General features: G+C 67.5%; 4 protein-coding genes across 4 annotated transcripts; 1 reads left to right on the top strand and 3 right to left on the bottom strand.

The window, feature by feature from the left end:
* Positions 1-4,706: 4,706 nt before the first annotated feature.
* On the bottom strand, positions 4,707-5,787 carry SELENOH (selenoprotein H). The gene is made up of 3 exons (XM_032188551.1): positions 5,657-5,787; positions 5,199-5,344; positions 4,707-5,105 (listed from the first exon to the last, which is right to left on the bottom strand). The coding sequence occupies exons 1-3, from the start codon at positions 5,785-5,787 to the stop codon at positions 5,005-5,007; spliced, it is 378 nt and encodes a 125-aa protein (XP_032044442.1). The 3' UTR covers positions 4,707-5,004.
* A 326-nt stretch (positions 5,788-6,113) lies between these two features.
* Positions 6,114-8,460, bottom strand: TMX2 (thioredoxin related transmembrane protein 2). Its single transcript, XM_032188531.1, has 8 exons — positions 8,137-8,460; positions 7,532-7,592; positions 7,261-7,374; positions 7,009-7,085; positions 6,813-6,919; positions 6,675-6,740; positions 6,445-6,574; positions 6,114-6,324 (listed from the first exon to the last, which is right to left on the bottom strand). Exons 1-8 carry the CDS (start codon positions 8,323-8,325, stop codon positions 6,178-6,180), a joined length of 891 nt encoding a protein of 296 aa, XP_032044422.1. The 5' UTR covers positions 8,326-8,460; the 3' UTR covers positions 6,114-6,177.
* Positions 8,461-8,596: 136 nt separating this feature from the next.
* MED19 (mediator complex subunit 19) lies at positions 8,597-10,163 on the top strand. Its single transcript, XM_032188852.1, has 5 exons — positions 8,597-8,807; positions 9,035-9,291; positions 9,562-9,658; positions 9,737-9,831; positions 9,909-10,163. Exons 1-5 carry the CDS (start codon positions 8,600-8,602, stop codon positions 9,975-9,977), a joined length of 726 nt encoding a protein of 241 aa, XP_032044743.1. The 5' UTR covers positions 8,597-8,599; the 3' UTR covers positions 9,978-10,163.
* Positions 10,164-11,319: 1,156 nt separating this feature from the next.
* Positions 11,320-19,093, bottom strand: ZDHHC5 (zinc finger DHHC-type palmitoyltransferase 5). Its single transcript, XM_032189455.1, has 11 exons — positions 18,012-19,093; positions 15,692-15,813; positions 15,160-15,317; positions 14,880-15,049; positions 14,676-14,778; positions 14,420-14,511; positions 14,205-14,337; positions 13,709-13,832; positions 12,890-13,002; positions 11,903-12,768; positions 11,320-11,808 (listed from the first exon to the last, which is right to left on the bottom strand). The coding sequence occupies exons 1-11, from the start codon at positions 18,113-18,115 to the stop codon at positions 11,643-11,645; spliced, it is 2,151 nt and encodes a 716-aa protein (XP_032045346.1). The 5' UTR covers positions 18,116-19,093; the 3' UTR covers positions 11,320-11,642.
* Between the last annotated feature and the right edge of the window lie 818 nt (positions 19,094-19,911).

The raw sequence follows: 19,911 nt of genomic DNA, 5'->3' as shown, positions 1-19,911 counted from the left end.
TTTGTGGGGCGTCTGCGCGGAGCAGGAGGGGGCACGCTGGGGCTACCGGGGCTTTTCGTCCCCAATTCGAAGATGTTGAGCAAAAAAGTGAGGTTTCACCCAAGCCTGCTGCCCTAACAGCTCTGGGTGCCCTGTGTGGCACCGAGGCAGAGGATGGTGAGGTACCTGCATGCTGCCCAGGCTCTCCCTTCGTGCCCACCCACCCTCTGCCAGCCTTTGAACCCCCCCCGTACCCTAGGGCCCTCAAACATCCCCTCCTGTCAACACACAGCAAGCCTGGCTAACCAGCACGTCCTTAGGCTGGTCTTTAGACCCGACCTTCCCCTACCCCGTAAGTCCCACAGGGAGATAAACCCCGCTGGACACTCATCCACCGAGGCCCCGCCAAGGACAGGCTCTCAAGGGCAGAGCACGGACCTGGCCGGGGCACAGCGCCGTGTCCTCCTTCCTGAGGGTCTCCCTCCACAGGCAGCGAGGGTTAATAATAATAAAGGAGGGTGCGGGCACCTGGACCTCATCCCCCTCTGGCTTTGGGTACAGCTGGGGGGTGTCTATGAAGAGAGGGGTGGCTGGGACAGCAGGCTGTGGGTGCTTTCTCCAGCCTACAATTATTTGGCGTTGAGCACCAGTAGAAGTTACACTCGTCAAAGGCCCCTTTTGTGTGCAGGCTATCTACCAGAGGATTGTTTGCTGGTATTGCCAGGGCATACATCAGAAACTTTTTAAGGGCAGACAAGGCCGTGGAGAGGAGGGAGAGGCAGCACCAGGGGCTGCGGCTGAGGAGCGTGACCGGGATTAGCGTTTTTTGCCTCTGTGAAAACCTAAAAACGCCTCTAAGCGAAGGGCCTGTCGCCTGTGCCAGCCTCCTTCTGTAGGCTGCTGGGGCAGTCCGCAAACCCAGAGTGGACTCTGCCCCTTAACACTTTGCTTTCCCTTCCCTGGCCAGCACCAGCAGGACGCGGAGGAGCTGCTTCGCACAGCCTGTAACACCCCGCAGCCGAGGGGCTTTGTCCCTCCTGTGTCACCTGCAGCCCGACCTCGGTCAGCTCGTGTCCCCCAGCGCCTCCCAAGCCCCCGTGCTGTCTGCCAGGAGCACAGGCTGTGTTTTCTCTCCTCCTTCAAGCTCGCAGCTCTCTGCCCCTCCTGCAGGCAGAGCAGCAGCTGGTGGCCCAGATTGCATCCGAGGACAGGGTCACCCACCCTGTGATCACCCCTGCCTCTGGGATGTCCTCGGGAGTGGGACGAGGGTGGGAAGCTGAGCGACACAAGGAAGGGCAGGGAAGAGCCCTGCCTCGTGAGGAATCCTCCCGAGGGTGGATGTGCAAACGCTGCGCCACCAAAGGCTCAGCCTGCTCCAGTTCTCGGGATTTTCGCCTCACCTGCTCGCCAGCCGCCCGGTCACAAGGGGAAGTCGTCTGATATCAGCGCCTTGGAATTTTTTAATTTAGCTTTGCCCTGGCTCCGTTGCTTTGCCTTGACTTCTCCTCCCTGGTCAGCTCACCCAGCTGAAAAGCGATTTGCGGCGTTACCGTCCCACCTGCAGGCTCCTGCTTTACAGGGCTCCTGCTTTACAAGTCGGGCTTGGGGTCTCTCCCTCAGCTCTGCTGAATAAATTCACCCTCTTGCTACTCTGCAGCACCAGCACGGTGCAGGCATGGCATAAAACATCATGAAGCAGCTATGGCTGTACTCTGAAACCCACGTGAAGGGATGCCCCTAAATCAATAACTGCACCCATCTGCTCCCCGTGAATCCAAGCTTTCCGACGCACAGCTTCGACTATCGTAACTCCGAAAGACTGCAAAGGGTGGGGGAGGAAAGTTCTCTCTCTTTTTTTCTGTGTCTATTTTTACGAGCATATGATAGCACTTTGATATGAAATTACGCGTTTCGCTGTTTCCCCTGGTATTTAGAGCTGGAATCAAAGCCACTCGAGGTCAGTGGAAAGACTGCCACTAACCTCAGCAGCCTCTGGCCCAGACCTATAATCAGTCACTTTCCTCCCCGGTTTGTGCCAGCTCTGCACACAGCGAAAACTGAGAGCACCCTCACATGTGGAAACGCATGAAAATCCATTGAAAATCCATCCGTAACGCCACAGAAAACACTGGGGGATGGCACAGCTGCAGCACACTTTGTAGACTTCAAATCGACAGCGCCGCTTCGGCTCCCGTTCTTCCGCAGCTCTTGAAAACTTCCACCCACTTTGGTTGTTTGTACGGGCAGCTAGTATCTCCAGGCCATTGGGCTGGGATTATTACAATTGTTGTTCGTGTGTGTGTGGAGTGACTGACGCAGATGTCTTCACAATGGGCGCTTTATAACGCGACAAAACGCGGTTCAGACTCTCCTAAGTAGGCCGCGCCGCTTGCACGAAGGCCAGTTTCCAAAACACCCGCTATCAATCCTCCCCTTTCTGCCTGCTGTCTGTGCGGACGGCTGTCCTCCCGAGGGGCGTCAGGAAGCCCCGAAAGCGCCGTTTCTCACATGCAAAGCCACAGAGTGCCCTGGGAGCCCAGAGCAGGGCCCGGAGCAGGGCTTTGACACTGCTGAGCTCAAGTGCCACCACTGGAAGCCTGCAGCTTCAGCACCCACTGCGCTTATTTCTCTCTTCTTTCTGTGTTTAAACCCTGTAATGATGGTGACTGCAAGCAGCACGGAGCTTTTTCCCAAATTCTGCTGGGCTGTCTTGCACAGCCTGGTCATGGTGTGTGACCAGGACGGGGCAGGCAGCTGATCCCTGCTGCCTTCACGTTGTGGCCCTGCGAGGTGGTGGCCGGGAGGAGCTCAGCCCTCAGGTCTGCTAGCTTGGGCACTTTGAAGCCTGAGGGCTGGGTCTGGCAAAACGCTAAGTGAGGTTAATGGTAGGGTTTTGGGAAACCCTAATGGGGTTTTGCAAAGAACCCAACAGGTTTGCCTCCGGAGTCCCATTTAACATGGTTTGGACAGCCTGGGAAACCACGAGGGGCTGAATTTGAACGGGAGCTGCTTGGTAAAACGCCAGGGCGGCCATTGCAGGGCACAGACATAGCGATGGACAGCCCCAAGGGCGTAGCACCCTCCTCGCCGCCCGCCCTCCCGCCCGCCATTGCCTCCCCTCAGCCCTTTCCCTCAGCGCCCTTCCCGCCAAACACCCCGACCGCGCCGCCATTGGCTATTGGCTGGCGGGACGGGCCAATGGCGGGGCCGTTGCTGGGCAGGGTAGGGCCGGGCGTGGCGCGGGGGCGCACGTGGCGCGGGGGTCGAGGCGCGCGCGCGGGAACCGTCCACGTGTCCGGGTCCTGTCCGTGTGTCCGCGGCCTGTCCGTCTGTCCGGCCGTGTCCCCACCCTGCGGCTCCCGCCACCCGCACGGGCAGGTACGCGGCGGTGCCGGCCCCGTGGCCGCGGGGCAGGCTGCGGGCCCCAAAACCGCGCGGTTTTGCCTCGGAATCGGCGCGGCCGGTGCCCCCTGGCGGCCGGGGACGTGCTTGGGGCCGGGAGGGAGGCGACAGCGACCTGTGCGAGCGTGCTGCGGGCTGCAGCCCTGCCCTGGGGGGCTGCAGCGGGCGGGGGGCTCAGCCCTGCATCCCCAGCGCCGTGTGTGTCTCCGCAGGGATGTCCCCGGGCTCCCCGTCGGCGGCGGCCGCCCCGCGGCTCCTGTACCGCAGCACCCACCTGCTGCACGCGGCCTTCCTGCGGCTGCACCAGCAGCAGCAGCGTGAGGATGTCTTCTGCGATGTGGTGCTGCGGGCGGAAGGTGAGCGGGCGGCCAAGCACCGAGGGCTGGGGGTGCTTGGGGGGCGAGGGAAGGGCTGGGTGCAGCCGCATCCCCCTTGTGGGGTGGCAGGAGTGATGGGTCCCATTGAGCCCCCGAGGAATTTTGGGGGTGGATGTGGTAGGGCAGCACCCCCGTGGGGCCTGATGGCCGCTTGTTGTCGCGCAGGGGAGGCGGTGGCAGCCCACTGCTGCGTGCTGTCGGTGTGCAGCCCCTTCTTCATGGAGCAGCTGGCCCGGGAGCTGCCCCCCCAGGGCCGCAGGGTGGTGCTGGAGCTGCAGGGGCTGAAGATCAGGGCGCTGCGCAAGCTGGTGCGCTTCCTCTACACTGCCGAGCTGGAGGCGTCCTCGGAGGAGGCGCAGGACGTGCTGGCGGCTGCCCGGCAGCTCCGCGTGACCGAGCTGGAGTCGCTGCAGCTGCAAGGGGGCTGCCTGGTGCACCCCGGGCCCCGCTGGAGGCTCAACCGCAGCTGCCTGCGCGCCCCCCAGCCCGGCTCCCCCAGGCTCTGCCCCACAGCAGGCGGTGGGGCTGAGCCTGGGCGTGCTGGCAGCCCCCCCAAGGGGGCCCCGTGCCCCAGACCTCCCGTGAGGCGCTTGAAACTGAGGAAGGTGGAGGGTGGGGAGCAATGGGAGGTGGTGCAGGAGGGGCAGCCCCGTGAGGGGCCGGCTGTGGGTGCTGGAGGGGTGGCGGAGCCGTGGCCCCCCCCGGCAGCCTGTGGGCTGGAGGAGCTGCAGGGGAACAGCCTCGGGGAGGACGAGGAGGTGGACGTGGGGGTGGCAGAGCCGTGGCTGCCCCCCGGTGCTGTCTGCGCCTGGCCCAGCCCCTCGTCAGAGTCCGATGGGGAGGTGGATGTCCTGGGCTAGGGTCCTGGGAGCCCCCTGCCCCGCACCCAAGTGACAGGCCGCCCCTGCAGGGCCACGGAGGCCGCACGTTGTTGAGAAAATAAAGTTCTGGAGCAGACAGCCTCGTGGTGTGGGGCTGCAGCGCTTTATTGGGGAACTGAACAAAGGGTCAGGGGGCTGCAGGGGGGAGCGGGGAGCTGGGGCTCAGCGTTGGCTGCCCACGGGGGAGCTGCGGTATCGGAGACGGGACTGGGGGGGCAGGCGCCCCCTCCCTTCGTCACGCCCCTTCATGGGTGCTCGCTCCGCGGGTGCTGAGCCCAGCTGGGCAGGGGGGAGATGGTGAGGGCGGTCGGCGTGCGGTGGTCCTGGTGCCGTTGCTGGGGTCTCTCCTCACCTTGGCGCCTCCTCTAGGCCAGGCTGCTCTTCAGGGCCTCCACCACGGCAGCGGGGTCAGGGAACTTCAGCTTGCGGGGCGGCCCCTTCCCGATGCCGCTCCACAGCTCCACGGCTGGGGGGGGGGAGAGGACACGGGGAAGGGTCAGGGCTGCCGGGGGGAGCCCCCACCCCACCCTACCCCACCCCCCCAGCCGCGGGCACTCACTGCTGCCGTCCTCCTTCACCAGGGACACCTCGAAGCTGTTCCTGCGGGGCTTCTCGGGGTTGATGTCCACGGCCAGGTCGGCCACGGCCTCACGCAGGGCCTCGCTCACCGCCGCCGCATTGCGCCCGAACACCCGTCAGCTCTTGCTGGGGGTGGGCGAGAAGGACGGGGGGGGGGGGGGGGGTCACTGCTCCTGGTCCCATCCCAATCCTCACCTCAGCCCGACCCAATCCCAGCCCCACTCCCAGCTCTGTGCTGGGTCCATCCTGCTCCCACTCCCAGTCCCGTTCCCTGCTCCCAGCGCCCTCCCAGCCCCATTTCAGCCCCGTTTCCCAGCCCCAGCCCCAGCCCCATCCCGGTACCGGGCCGGGACCTGCTCCTGGCCCCAGCCCCATCCCGGTCCCGTTCCCAGCCCCCTCCCGGCCCCGTTCCCGTCCCGCTCCCGGTCCCGTTCCCACCAGTGCTCGATGACGACCCTGGCCCCGCCGCCCCCGGCCCCGCTCTCGAGCCGTGCCCGCAGCCGCTCGGGTCCGTCCCGGCCCTGCCCGGCCGCCGCCGGGGCGCGCCGCTTCCTGCCGCGGGGCGCCATGCGGGGAGCGCGGCGGCAGCGCGGGCCGCGAGGGGGCGGGGCCGGGCCGGACCCAACCACTGCGAAGAGGCGGGGGGGGGGGAACAGCGCCGCGCTGCGCACCCGTAGGGTAGAACCCCACACAGCGCTCCGCCCGCCCCCCCCGCGGGGTGCGCGATGGTTCCGCCCGGCGCGGGAAACAGCGGCGCGGGCACCACCAATCAGGGCGCGTCTCCCTCGAGAAGGCCACGCCCCCAACCGCAAACCACGCCCACCAGCACACAGACTCCGCCCAGTCCCTTTAAGCCCCGCCCCCGCAGCTTTATTGCCCGACATCGGGGGGGCCACGGGCGAGGGGACATGGGGGGGGGGACAGGGGGTGACATGGGGGGTGTCAGGGCCGCGGGGCCGCTATTTGTCCTTCTTGCTCTCCCCGTTGGGCAGCCCCGCGGCCGCCGTTCCCTCGGCAGCCTCCTCGCTGCCCTCGTCGCGCGGCTTGGCCTGCTTCTTGGCCTTCTGGTACAGCTCGTTCAGGTTGAACTCGCGGATCACGTTCTCCTGTGGGCGGGGAGCGGGGTCAGGCCCGCCGTGACACCCCCTGCCGTGTCCCCACCACCTCCAGGGGACGCCCCAGGGGACAGGGGAGGGGGCTGGCGCGCCCCCTCCGCCCTCACCCACCTCCGAGAAGGTCCAGGACACGGCCCGGCCCTTCTTGTCGATCTGCGGGCGCCGCATGACCTCTGTGCCGCCCTGGAACAGGATGAGGGTGGGCAGCTGCTTGGTGAGGGGCGAGGTGCTCACCTTGTACCTGCGGGAGGACGGGGAGGGAGGGACGGGGACACCTGTGAGGCCTGGGGGGCTCCCCGGTGCCAGCCGGGGCTGGGGGAGCCAGCCGCGCCCCTGCAGACCTGGTGCTGACATCCGTGTAGCGGCCCACGTCGACCTTCCCGAAGTGCAGCCCCGAGCAGTTGTACCTGTGGGGACAGAAAATGACCCCCAGCGCCGTGACCCCGCGCCCCACGGCTCGCCAAGCAGGCAGCACTCACTTGAGAGAGAGGTCGGCGAAGATGGGGGCGAAGGACTGGCACTCGCTGGACCAGTTGGCGAAGAACTCGACGATCCAGGTCACCCGCTTGTCCCGCTCCAGCTCCTCCTGCCGCGGGGCCACGGGGCTCGGCGGGGGCCGGCAGGCACAGCCCCCCGGCCCCTTGTGCCAGCGCGGCGCGGGGAGGAGATACTCACGTCTATGGTCTTGTCGCTGAAGTACTTGATGTACTCGGGGCCCATGTAGAGCGGCGGCTTGCAGGTCATCAGGAAGACTGCAACGACAGCGAGCCTCAGACACCACAGGTCAACAGCCCACGGCAGGGAGCTCCGGCCCCCTTCCTGACAGCTGGCACGACGCCTGCTCGGGGCAGGCAAAGCCACGCCAAGGGGCGTCGCAGCAGCCTCCAGCACCCCAGGGTCCCCTCATCACATCCTTGCGGGTCTCACCTATGCAGAGCGTGAGGTAGAGCAGCCCCATGCGGATGTCCAGACGGAAGAAGAGGATGGCGTTGGCCACTTTGCTGAACATGAAGATGTTCCCGATGTGCTGCTCCACCGTGACTGGAAAAGGGGCTGAAGGTTAGGAGACAGCGCCAGGCACCCCTCAGCCCTGCCCCATGTTCCCCGTGTCTCTCTGCTCCTCCAGCTCCCGCCCCACGCAGCTCCCCAGGGCCGCACCAGCAGCAGCCCCCACCTCATGGTCCCAGCCCCGACTCACTGGAGCGTCGGTTCTTCATCATGACGATGGCGCTGAGGAACATGAGGATCTCCACCTCCCGCTGCACACAAGAGAGAGGCTGTGAGCAGCGGGCACGCCGCAGGACCAAGGAGCGGCCACCAGCACTGCATCACCCTCCCCGAGGTGGGGGTGCTGGAGGGGCACGAGGCCAAGCTGCTGCACCATGCTCTGCTGGCCCCAAATCCCCCCACCTCCTCCCCATCCCCATAACGAGAGGGGCTGTGGCTGCCCCATCCCTGCAGGGGTTCGAGGCGGGGCTGGGGGCAGCCCGGGCTGTGGGGAAGCCTCCCTGCATGTGGCAGTGGGGTGGGGCTGGGGGGGCTTTGGGGCCGGGTGCGGAAGGGGTTAGGAGGTAATGCCCTTCCCCCTAACACTGCGTGACCCTGCAAGGGACTGCAAGGACGGCGGCTGCTGGAGCCTGGCACCAACCCTCACTGATGCCCGGGAAGCCCTTCAGCGGCGCCGGGAGGGCAGTGCCGGGAGCTGGCAGGGCCCGGGGGGGTGGCAGGGCCCTGAGGGGATGTGACAGGGCCCGGGGGGGTTGTGACAGGCCCTGAGGGGGCTGGCAGGCCCCGGGGTCTCACCCAGTCGAAGTCGCAGGGGTTGCCGTCCTCCCGCTGCGAGGGCAGCCCGCGGCAGAGCGGCGGCAGCTTGCGGACGATGAGGAAGGCGGTGGCGAGCAGCGCGGACAGCGGGTAGTAGGGGCGCGCCAGCCAGCGGCACAGCCCCGGCACCGAGTACAGCAGCGCCAGCAGCGGCGCCACCACCGCCATCTTGCCGCCCTCCTCCTCCTCCTCCTTCACCGCCCGCCTCGCCGCGATTGGCCGCCTCGCTTGTCTGTCAAAAGAGGGCGGGGGCGTTATCAGCGCGCTGGCCAATAGGGGGCCGAGCCGCCGCGTTCTTCCACAGAACCGCAGGGAGATTGACGGGTGGGACGGCCAATGGGGAAGCGGGGCTCGGCGTCGCCCTGGCAACCGCGCCGGGCGCTGTGCGGCGCGCGGCCAATGGGCGCGCGGTGGGGCGGGGCGCGCGGGGCAGGCTGGGAAGATGGAGAACTTCTCGGCCCTGTTCGGCGGCGCCGAGCAGCCGCCGCCCGCCGCCGCCGCCCCGCTGGGCTTCGGGCCCGCCAAAGCGGCCGGGGCCGGGGCCGCGCCGCCCCCCGCCGCCTCCGCCGCCGCCTCCGCCGCCCCCCCGGCGCCCGGCGAGGGCAAGGCCGCCGCCGCCGGCCCCTTCTACCTGCTGCGGGAGCTGCCAGGTGCGGGGCGGGCGCCGCGCTGAGGGGGCGGCCAATGGGGAGCGGCGGCGCGCTGACGGGCGGCGCGGCGGGCCAATGGGCGGCGAGGGGGCGGGCGGGGAGGCGCGGAGTGACAGCGCGGCGGGCCAATGGGCGCGCGGGGCGGCTGAGGAGAAGTGTGGGGGGGGGCAGGGCAATGGCGGCGGGGGCAGCCCCGGGACTCGCTGCCCGCCGTCCGCCCCCCGCAGGCAGCACGGAGCTGACGGGCAGCACCAACCTGATCACGCACTACAACCTGGAGCACGCCTACAACAAGTTCTGCGGCAAGAAGGTGAAGGAGAAGCTCAGCAACTTCCTGCCCGACCTGCCCGGCATGATCGACCTGCCCGGCTCCCACGACAACAGCAGCCTGCGCTCCCTCATCGAGAAGCCCCCCATCTGCGGCAGCTCCTTCACGCCCCTCACCGGCACCATGCTCACCGGCTTCCGCCTGCACGCCGGCCCCGTGAGCACCGGGGGCTGGGGGGGGACCCATGGGTGCTGGGGAGGAACCCTGGGTGCTGGGGGGGGGCGCAGGGGCACCCCTCGGGGGCTGGGGGGGCAGTGGGGACACCCCTCGGGTGCTGGGGGTAGTCCCTGGGTGCTGGGCAGGGAGCCCCTGGGTGCTGCAGGGCACCCATCAGGGGTGACCCTGCTTCCCTTGGGTGCTGGGGGGAGGAAGGAGTAAGGAGAGGGCACCCAGCGCCATCTAACCCCGCCCCATCTCCTCCCGCAGCTGCCCGAGCAGTGCCGGCTGATGCACATCCAGCCGCCCAAGAAGAAGAACAAGCACAAGCACAAGCAGAGCCGCACGCAGGACCCCGTCCCCCCTGGTAAGGGGCCGTGCCGTGAGGCTGTCGGCTCGTCCTGTGCCCCCTCCCGCGCTAATCCTCCTCCCCTGGTCCCTCCAGAAACCCCCTCGGACTCGGACCACAAGAAGAAAAAGAAGAAAAAAGAGGAGGATCCTGAGCGGAAGAGGAAGAAGAAAGAGAAAAAGAAAAAGAAGGTAGGGGGGGAGCAGGGGAGAGCTGGGGAGCCGTGCTGATCCCGCCGCTCCCTCACCGTCTCTCTCCTTCCCCGCAGAACCGGCACAGCCCCGAGCACCCGGGGGTGGGCAGCTCCCAGGCCAGCAGCAGCAGCAGCCTGCGGTGAGGCGGCCGCGGGGAGCTCTGGGTGGCCGTGGAGGGCCCCGGCTGCCCCGCCGTGGACTCGTCCCTCCTGCGGAGCGCAGCAGGGAGACCCGGGCAGGCACCTCCCCACCCGGAGGGCCGGGACCAGGGGAAGGCGTGGACTGTGCTGGAGCTGGGCTGGCTGCCCTCAGCCCCTCGTACCAGGACTGCACTGAGGGCTCTCTCTCTCTTTTTTTTTCCTTGTTTACCTTTTTTTTTTTTTTTTTACTCACGTTTTAATTAAAGTCTCTGCTCTAAGGAGGGGCTGGTGGCAGTGACTCTACCTGTCGGCTGGCACCCTCACCCGCAGCGGGGCCCTGGGAGCTGTTTCCTACAGGCTGGCTCTGCCCCGGGCCTGAAGGCACTGCGGAGTGCCCCCCTCCTGGCCCCCTTTTCCTTCCCTTCCCTGAGGAGGGGGAGCTGAGGCAGGGAGGGACACCAGGAGCCCCTGTGGGGAGCCTCCGTCCCCGGACACTAAAATAAAGCACACGCATGCCTGCTGGGATGGCTCATTAAATATCCTTTTATTCCTCATTTTAAAATGGCTAATAAGAATAAAAAAAACAACAATGGCGTGGCCCTGCAGAGGCCCCGGGAGAGATATTGCCGTAGAGAACGAGTGAAGTAACGCGTCAAGGGCCCCGGGCCCCAGGCAGGGGCTGGGGAGCGCTGGGCTCCCCATCTGCATTTTGTTTTTTGTTTTTTGATTTTTTTTGGCATGTGATGAGAAAATATTGCTGTGGGGGCGGCGCCCCGCCGGCCTCCCTCGTCCCCACATGGAAATAAAACCAATGGCGTGACAGCCAGGAACCCCTCCTACACCCATGGGGAAGAACTAACAGCAGAAAGCCCGCCACAGCCCCCAGGGACACGGATAAAAACCAGCAGGAGCCACGGGGGCGGAGCGGCTGGAGCCCACGAGCGGCTCTCCAGACCCCCCTGCGCCCCCCAGCCCTGCTGCGGGTGTGAGGGGGGGTTTGGGAGGCGTGCGGGGCACCTGGGCCTCGCCCCTTCTCCCACCCTGTGCCCTCGGGGGCTGCAGGAGGCTCAAAAACCCAAAAAATGGAGCAAGGAGGCGGCCCCACAGCCTCCAACCCAGCTCAGCGGGGCAGGGCGCTGCCCCCAGGCACCTTCCCCTTCTCGTCCGGTGCCCGCAGGGCCTGTGCGTGGGCAGCAGCCCCGGCTTTCCTCCCTCTCTCCGGGTCAGATATATAATTTCTGCTTCTTCCTTTTTCTTTTTTTTTTTTTTTTAATATTTATATTTATATATATAGATATTTATATATACACACACCTGGTAACTCAGAAAGAGAAAAAAAATAGAATCCGGTAACAATAATAATAAAAAAAAGTTATTCTGGTTTTAAAAACAATCCATTCCTACCACACTAGGCGAGCGAGTGATTGCACAAGGCCCACAAGTGGCTGGCCCGGGTGGGGGGGGCCGCAGGACGGGGGCCCCCCCCGCGGTCCTCGGAGGAAAGAGGGGCGCTGCTGGGGCGCCAGGCAGCACCCGAGTCCTGGGGAGGGGGTGGAAAACGGGGAGGAGAAACCCAAAATGAGGAAGGGAAGCGCCGCCAGCCCCTCCGCCCCTCGGTCCCGGGGACTGCAGTGTGTCCGTGCCCGCGGGGAGGGCCCCGGGCGCCCCTCATACGGAGATCTCGTAGGTGGTGCCCCCCACGCCCGACACCTTCTTGACGCCTCCGCGCGTGGGGCTGCTGAGGGGCACGGGCCCTGCGCCGGGGGCGGCCGGCCCCAAGCTCTTGGGCTGCCCATTGGACTTGCTGTAGGATGGCCTCAGCTGCACCTCGTCCCTGCGGGGGGAAGCGGGGACAGGGGGTGAGCGGGAGGGCAAGAAAATGACAAAATTGGGGGATTTGGGGAGAATTTGGGGATGTGTGTACTCACTTGGGTGCCAGCAAGGGCTGCAAGGCCACCTCCTCGGCCTCGGGCTGAGACGCTGCTTTTTGGCTGCTGTAAGACACGGATTTGCCCAGGTGGGGGGCGGCGGGCTGCTCGGGGGAGCCGAGGGAGCGCGCCCGCAGCGCGTGCGGGGGCTCGGGCTTGCCGAAGCGGGGAGGGGCCGGGCGGGTGAGCGGGTTCTTGCCCAGGGGCGAGCGCTTGCAATCGTCCGAGGAAGAAGAGGAGCCGCCGCGGGGGGCGGCGCCGCCCGAGTCCGCCGGCCCCGCATCGTCCTCCCTGCCCGGCGCCGCCGCCGCCGGCTGCTGCAGCAGCTTCTCGCGCTCCTGGATGGAGGCCACGATGTGGCGGGACAGATTGTCGTAGCGCACGGGCGAGGGCTCGCGGGGCGCCGCGTGCTTGGGGGAGGCGGTGGCGGCGGCGAAGCGGCCGTGCAGGTCGCTCTCCCTCTGCTGGGCGATGCGTGCCGAGAGGAAGGGCGAGGTGTAGCCCACCGGCGCCTCGGGCTCGGGGCCGGCCTGCACCGACTCGAAGTCGGGGCTGTCGGAGGGGGTGAGCAGGCTGTCGTAGGACAGGCTGCCGTTGCGCGTCTGGTTGGCCAGGCTCTTGTAGGAGGTGGAGGTGGTGCCCTCGGAGCGGATGGACTGCAGGTGGCCCAGCTCGAAGCCCGTGCCCTGCGCCGACTTGAGGCTGGAGGAGCGGGAGCCGCTGGACAGCGGGTCGAAGGGGAAGCTCTTGCCGAAGGTGGGCGAGCGGAAGCTCTCGGGCTCCAGGCTGGGCTCCGAGCGGTAGCTGGGCTTGCGGCCGCCGTCGCAGATGGAGTTGGGCTCCTTCAGGCTGTTCACCCGGCTCAGCTGGGGGAAGGACGCAGCGCAGTCACCCCCGGGAAGGCAGCGACTCCCTGCCGAGCCCCCCACAGGCGTCCCCTGCTCAGAAAGCCACAGCCAGGGCTGGGACGTCCCCTCGTGACCTTACCTTGGCGCTGGTGGAGTGGGGCAAGGCGGCCGAGCTGCTGCTGCTGCTGTAGCCGGGCCGGTACTTGTACATGGTGGGCGTCGGGGGGCTGTCCTTGCCTAGCAAGCCGCTGTCTGCGGGGGGAGGAAGGGAGAGAGAGGCTCAGCGGTGAGGCTGCTGCCCGAGGCGCTGTGCAGGGAGCGATGCCCGGCGCCCTCCTCCCCCCAGAACCGGCTCTGAGCCTGCGGCAGACAGACCACGGAGGTGGAGGCGAGAGGGATGGTCGAGGGGAGGTGCTCGGGGAGGGCTGAGATGGAGGGGGATGGAAAATGGGTCCCCGCAGCACCGGGGGCGCTTCCCCGGCGAGACCTGAAGGTCAGCGGGGCCGGCAGCGCACGGAGGGACTGGGACGCAGCCGTGTCCGAGCTCCCGCTCTCACCCCTCCTCTCGTGCCAGCCCACGCTGCAGGCTCCGAGCAGCGCTGGATGTGGCGCTCAGGGGAGCGGGGAGAGCGAGCCCGAGCCGTGCAGGCTGCAACAAGCACGCTCCTTGCCACCAAGCCAGGCCTGTGCTCCTGTGCCTGCCAACCTGCCTCTGCTGCCTCTCACGGCGGCTCCCGCCGGCCACCACGCTGCCGAGGAGCGGTCTCAGCCCGGTCCCTGCCCTCTTCCGATGGAGCAGGGCTGGCTGTGAGCAGCCCCCTGGCTTCTTCCAGCGCCAGCCCGGAGGTGCGGGCACGTCCTGCCCCACCATGCGGCGTGCCGACGTGCTTCGGGCCTGCCCTGCAGCCTGTTCCTGGCGGGCCCAGCGGCTGGCCGGGGCCCTGCTCGCCTTCCTTACCCTCGGTGGTGGCCAGGGTTAAGTGTGTCCTCAGGCCCGTGTAGCGGCTGAGGTCTGGCTTAGGTGGGGGTGGCGGCTCGGCGTCAGCGGACTGGCTCTCCGTCACCTCCAGGCTTCCTTTGGACTGCAGAGACAAAGCGCAGGCGGTCAGGGGGAGCCGAGGCCCCCGCTGTGCCCCCGGCAGGCAGGGAGCATGCAGGAGTGGGCTCTCGGCGGCCCTGGGCCCATCCAGTCCCGGCTGCTGGCGAGTGCGGAGGAAGGGGGACCTCTGAAGGGCTGCAGGGGCAGACAACGGGGCGGGGAAGGGCAATGGAGGGTGCCAAGCCTTGTGGGGTCGCTGCCGCATGGGCCGGGCGCGGTGCCTGCCCCATGGGGACGCAGCACGAGATGACACAGAGGGTGACATGGGGCGTGACGAGGCTCACTCGGTTCTGTACTCACGCAGGCTCGCGCCCCTGGGCTCGGCGGGGAGTGCCGACCCCAACACTTTCCTCACCTTCGTCCTCTTCAGCTCTGTCTGGATACCGTTGTCCATGATCTTGACGGTGATCTGGCCGTCCGACACGTCGGGCCGCAGGAAGGGGGGCCTCACCAGCACCGTCTGCTCGGCCCTCGGCCGCCCGAGGTACCTGGTGAGGGCGGAGAAGGTGAGGGGCTGCAGCTGGGGGCGGCTCGGTGTCCCCGGGCATCGCCACGCCGCGCCGCGCTTACCTGGGGGCTGGGGAGCTGCACAGGACCCGGCTGACGTTCTTACAGCAACCGTTGGTGAAGGGGTTGACGCCGCCGCGGAACTTGCCCGTCACCTGCGGGACGAGGGGCACGGTGCGGGGACGGGCAGCGGCTGCGGGACGCCCCCGGTGCCTTCCCGTGCCTCAACCCACCCTGCCCACGTCTGCCTCGCCCCCCGAGGTACCCGGAGGTGTTTTGGGAGGAGCTGAGCGCCCCGCAGCACCCGGCACACACGTACCTGCTCGTTGGTGGTGCGGCCCCTCGCCACCAGCACCACGTGGAAGCCGGTAAGGCCGGCGACGGGGATGAAGAACAAGCTGGCCACGCACATCACGGCCATGCTGCCAGCGCGACGCTAAGGAAGAGCCGCAGCCCTGCTCTGCCCCGTGCCATCCCCGGCCCCACCAACGCCCTGCCCCAAAAAAAACACCCTGAAGGATACGTGATGGCCATGCGGACGCCGGAGAGCTCCACCTGGTAGAGGACGTAGAGCAGGCCGAAGCCGAAGACGCCCATGATGTGCGTGGTGAGCGAGAGCAGGAAGAGGAAGAAGTAGCGGTAGTTGCGGCGCCCGATGCAGTTGTTCACCCAGGGGCAGTGGTGGTCGAACTCCTGGGGGCGGGGAGGAGACACAGTGAGGGGCCTGGCCGCAGCCCCTCGTACCCACACGCGGGGTTTTAGGGCTGAGGGCTCACGGTGCAGAGGCCCCGGTGGTTTCTCACCTCCACGCAGTTGTCGCAGACGCTGCAGTGGGAGCAGCGCGGCGGGCGGTAGAAGCGGCAGGTGGCGCACCACTTCATGCGCACCTGGATGCCCTTGATTTCCACCGTCTTGTAGAGCGGAGCTCGGAAGTCGTCCTCCTTGTCCTCGTCTTCTTCAGCTGGCGGGGAAACGCCGGCACGGCCACGCGTCAGGGCACGGGGCGCCCGACACCATGGCCCCGCCGCCCTCCTGAGCGGACAAAACCCCGCTCTGCCCCCACACCGGGCCCAGCTCACTGCCATGGGACTGCTGAGCGCAGACAGAGGAGGGAGGAGCTCCCCGAGCCCACAGGGGGCCGGCATTTAGGTGACTTTCACCACTTGATCCCACCAGCTGGGCCACGAACCCAGCACGACCTTCCCGCAGCGTGCCGCCACCTGGTCCTGGTCAGCCCAGCTTTCCCCGACCCTCATCCCGCCCCGTAAGCCTCTTTCCCCCCCCAGGAAGGAACTGGCCCTGCCCCAGGTGATCCCCGCCGAGAGCCGCGCTCACCTCGGGGGAAGATGCCTGGGTCCATGAAGGTGGCCATGCTGAAGTTGGCCAGCACGAAGAGGAAGACGACGGCATTGTAGACTGGAATGACCGGGGACACGTAGAGGCTGAGCCACGGGCACCTGCGGGGACACAGCTCTGAGACACCCGGCCCGGGGCCGTGCAGCACCGCAGCGGGAGGAGGCCTGGGGGAGCCGGGCAGCTTGGTTCTTCCCCATCCCCCAAAACCATTTCCCGAGCAGCCTCGGTGCTCCTGCGCGGGGCTGGGAGCGGGGCGAGGGAGCTGCCAGCGCCCACCCGGCCCCGCTGGGTGCAGGCTCGGGGCAGCGGGCTTCCCCCGCGGAGGCGCCAGAGTAATTCCCTAATCTGCTTTGCTGCGGGGAGTTTAATCCCCCGGATCTAGGGCAGCATCTGTCCCTCTCTTTCCCTCGCAGCACCCAACTCGGATGGATTTAGGCAGCGAGAGCGGAGGGGGCAGCGCACGAGGCGCCGTGGGGTCCTCCGTAGCCCTCTGACACCCTCTGGGACGAGCAGTCCGTGGGGTCTCGACACCGCGACGCCTCCGCCACGAAGCAGAGGGTGACAGCTTTCCCCGCGGGGAGCTGGGGAGGGAGGAGGGCGCCTCTCCCCCGGGCGCTGCCTCCCCAGCCGCACCTATCTGCGGCGGCATCGCCCCGGCGTTTCCCCGGGAGCTCTGCGGGGCTGGGAGCGGCTCCCCGGCAGCCCTGTGCCGCACCGGCCGTGCCGGCTCTGCCTCCCGAGGCCGCCCGGCGGGTGCTGCCAGCCCGGCGGGGCAGGGCGCCGAGCAGGAGGAGGAGGAGGAGGAGGGGGAGGAGGAGGAGAGGTGGCTGCACGCAGGGCTTTGGCCCCACGGGAGCTGAGCCGCCCCGCAGGACAGCCGGGGTTGCCCTCGGGTTTTTTTTCCAACCCCACTCCTCGCGTGGATGGGGCTGAGGGCATGGCGCCTCCTCCTCGGGGGACTTTGCCCCGGGGAAGGGCAGGGCCGAGCTCCCTGTCCCTGCACCCAACGCCCCGACTCCACGGGAGGCTCCCAGCCCCGCTCGGAGGGGAGGCAGAAGGTGGGGAAGCCCTTCCAGGAGCCCCTCTCTCTAGGAAAGCCGCGTCCAAGCCCAAAATCTTGGCTTGAAAGGAACAGAGGGCAGCCAGGGCCACCATTAAGCCCCATCACCGCGTTAGTCACTGCCAGCAGGAACGCTGACAGCAGGGCCGAGCCAAATGGGCCGGCCAGAGCCCCAAAAGGACCCCAGCAGGGACACAGACGGGGCTGCCATGGGGAGGAACCCCCCTGCCATCATCTGGGGGTGGCCGGGCACCCAGCGTGGGGGCACGGAGGGACTGAGCCTCCCGGGAGGAGCCCGGTGCCACCCTCTGACCCCTGGCCCCGGGGAAGGAGCGCTGATTGCAGGGGCTGGCGTTGCCCTTTGGGGCAGCCCCAAACCCCCGGCCTTATCAGGCACGGCGAGACCCGAGCGGCTGGGAGAGCTGCCAGGGGCCCTGCTGCACCCAGGGGACTTTAAACCCTGCCCGGCTGGCACCTCGGGGAGGAGGGGGGGAACGGGACACAGGGACCTGCACGGCTTATAGGGTCAGCCCGAGCCCAAAACAGCTGGGGAGGAGGCTCCAGCCTGGGGACGGGTCCCACAGGAGGCACCAAACCCCATGGGGCACAGGGACTCCACGTTACCCAGACCGTACCCAAAACCCACGGCCCCTAACAGGGAGGAGGAGGAGGAGGAGGAGGAGGAGGAGGAAGGCTGCTCCCTGCTGCAGCCACGCAGGTCCCGGGGAGCTCGGCGGGTCTGCTCCCTGAGCTGTGGTGCACAGCCTGCCCGGCTGTGCCGGGACTTGTCGCTGGCAGCACATGAGAGCGCTGGGGGCAAGGCAGCGCCGCGGCACGCCCGCAGCCCCACACCTCCTCCTCTCCCAGCACGGCTCCTCCTCCCCTCCGCAGGCACGGATCCCCCCTGCAACCCCAAAAACACCTCCCTGCAACCCCAAAAACACCCCCTGCCGCCCCATAAACACCCCCCTGCCCGTGCTGCTGCTGGCTCCTCGGCCACAAGGAGCGGGGCCCTCTTCCCGTAGGAGGGGCAGGGCCGGACAAACTGCCCCGGCGGTTCCACCTCCCTCCCTCCCTGGCCGAGCCGGCCCCAGTGAAACCCGTGTGAAAGTGCCCCAGCTCCCCGAGGTGCTCCCGAGCAGGTTACCCCGCGCCCGCTGGCCTGTGATTCCAGCCGCCCTGCCCTGCTGCTCCCGCTGCCACCACCCCACGGGGGCCCCGAAAAGCAGGAGGACTCACGTGAAGGCGAAGAAGAGGGTGGTGGCTCCCACTAGGAAGATGGCAGCGGCCGAGACCGGGACGTACTTGCTGGGTTTGAACCTCTTTGCGGACGCTGCTGGCATGGTGGAGCTCTGCTGGGGAATCCGCCCTGCAGCATAGCCCAGGCCCAGCTGGAGTCAGAGCCAGGTGAGAAGGGGAGGGGAGGAGGAAGGGGCCGAGGCGCTGCCCGGCCTCCCCGAGCGAGCTCCGGCCGCAGCAGGAGGCCGGGAGAAGTCCGCTGCGGCCTCCGGACGGCCCCGAGGAGCCCCGCGAGAGTCCAGAACCCAAAATTCACAACTCTGAGCTGAGAAGCGGGTCTGGGTTTCACCCAGCCGTCAGGCTGAGAGCCCCTAGGTCAGGCGCCGGCCTCCGAAAAAGTCCCCACGTGGCCCGTGCTGGCGTGGAGGTGAGGAGCTGGCGGCACAAAGCCCCGCCGGGAGCTGCGCCGCCCTCCCAGCCCCGCAGCCCCTTGGTGGGCGCAGGGAGGAGGGGGACGGGGACGTCTCCCCGGCGACCCACTTGGCCTCCTCCTCCTCCTCCTCCCCCTCGCCGGTCACAGCAGCACTCTCCCTGATTCCTGCGGGCTGCGGGGCCGGCTGCCCGGCGGTGGCCGTTTAATTTTATTTATTTCTCCCCGGCCAGGCAAAGCCGAGGAACAGCTGGTGCGAGGCTGAGCTGTAAATCCTTTCTGCGCGAGGGGGGCTGCAGGGGAAGGCCCCGTGGAGCGCGGTTTCACCCTCTTCCTTCTCGTTCCTTCCTCCTCCCGGCCCTCCGGCCTCCCAGCAGGCTTCGTTTCCACCCGGCTGCTGCAAACCGAGGGGAATTTCATCAAATCTGCCCCGCGGAGACCACTTGGGGCCAGTTCCTGGGCAGAGCTGTCAGGGAGGGCTCTCACAAGCCCCGCAGGGTGCTGGAGGTGAGGAGGGTGCTGCACGGCTCTGCCTCGCCTGTGGCCTGAGCGGCGCCTGCTCCATCCGGCTCCATCTCGGAGAGGAGGTGAAGCCGCTCCTCGTTAATCCATACGTTTAAAAAAAATGCATAAAACCATTAAAATCGGGCGTTGGGCATCACCTGGAAAAGAGAAGGGAAATAAATCAGCAAGGCAATCGAGGTGTTCGAGTGGAAATACCCCGCAGAACCCCACCGGGAGGGCGAGAACGCCGCTACCTGGATGGGGAGAGCCAGGCTGGCGGCCGGCGGCTGCCTCCCAGCCGCTCGCCCTGCTGCTGTGAACCGCCGAGGGAAAGGGGCTAATCAAAGGCTCCGAGCCCTAATGGCAGGGCAGAGGCTGCAGGAGGCCGGCAATCCCGGCCCCTGTCCCCCGGGGGATGCCCGGGGCCACCACCAGTGTCCCCAGCAGGGGCGGAACTGGCGGGACCTGCGCTGGCAGCAGGAGGCCCGGCTGCTGGAGAAACCGGCCCCAAAAGGGGAGCGGGAGGCAGCGAGCCGCCCCAAAGCCCAGCTCCTCGTCTTCCTCCCCCGGTCCCATCCCCTGCTGCTCCCCCAGTTTTGTCCTGTGGGGCGGGCAGGGCAATGGGCGGCGCTGACTCAACGCTGGCGGGGGTCGGGAGCGCCGCGGCGCAGAATTAGAGGCGCGTTTAATGACACCCAGGCGTCGCAATTAACCCGGCGGCGGGGCACTGGGGCTGAGTAATGGGGGAGCCGCTCCCTCTGCGGCCCTGCACAGAGCCAGCCCAGCTTCGGAAACCCAGGTGGTGCTCTGGAAACATGAGCGCTGTGCTCCCACTCTGCGTCCACCTGGAAACTCCTCTCGGGGCTGCAGGGGAACGCAAGGTGAGGGCTCCCTGCCCCGGTGCTGTGCCACAACACAGCCACGCCTCACAGCCCAACACACCCCGGCAGAGCCCAGCTCGGGGCT

This window comes from Aythya fuligula, chromosome 5 (genome assembly GCF_009819795.1).
Source record: "Aythya fuligula isolate bAytFul2 chromosome 5, bAytFul2.pri, whole genome shotgun sequence".
NCBI lineage: Eukaryota > Metazoa > Chordata > Aves > Anseriformes > Anatidae > Aythya > Aythya fuligula.
Note: the sequence above shows the minus strand (reverse complement) of the source record. Positions and strands in the feature narration are given on the sequence as shown.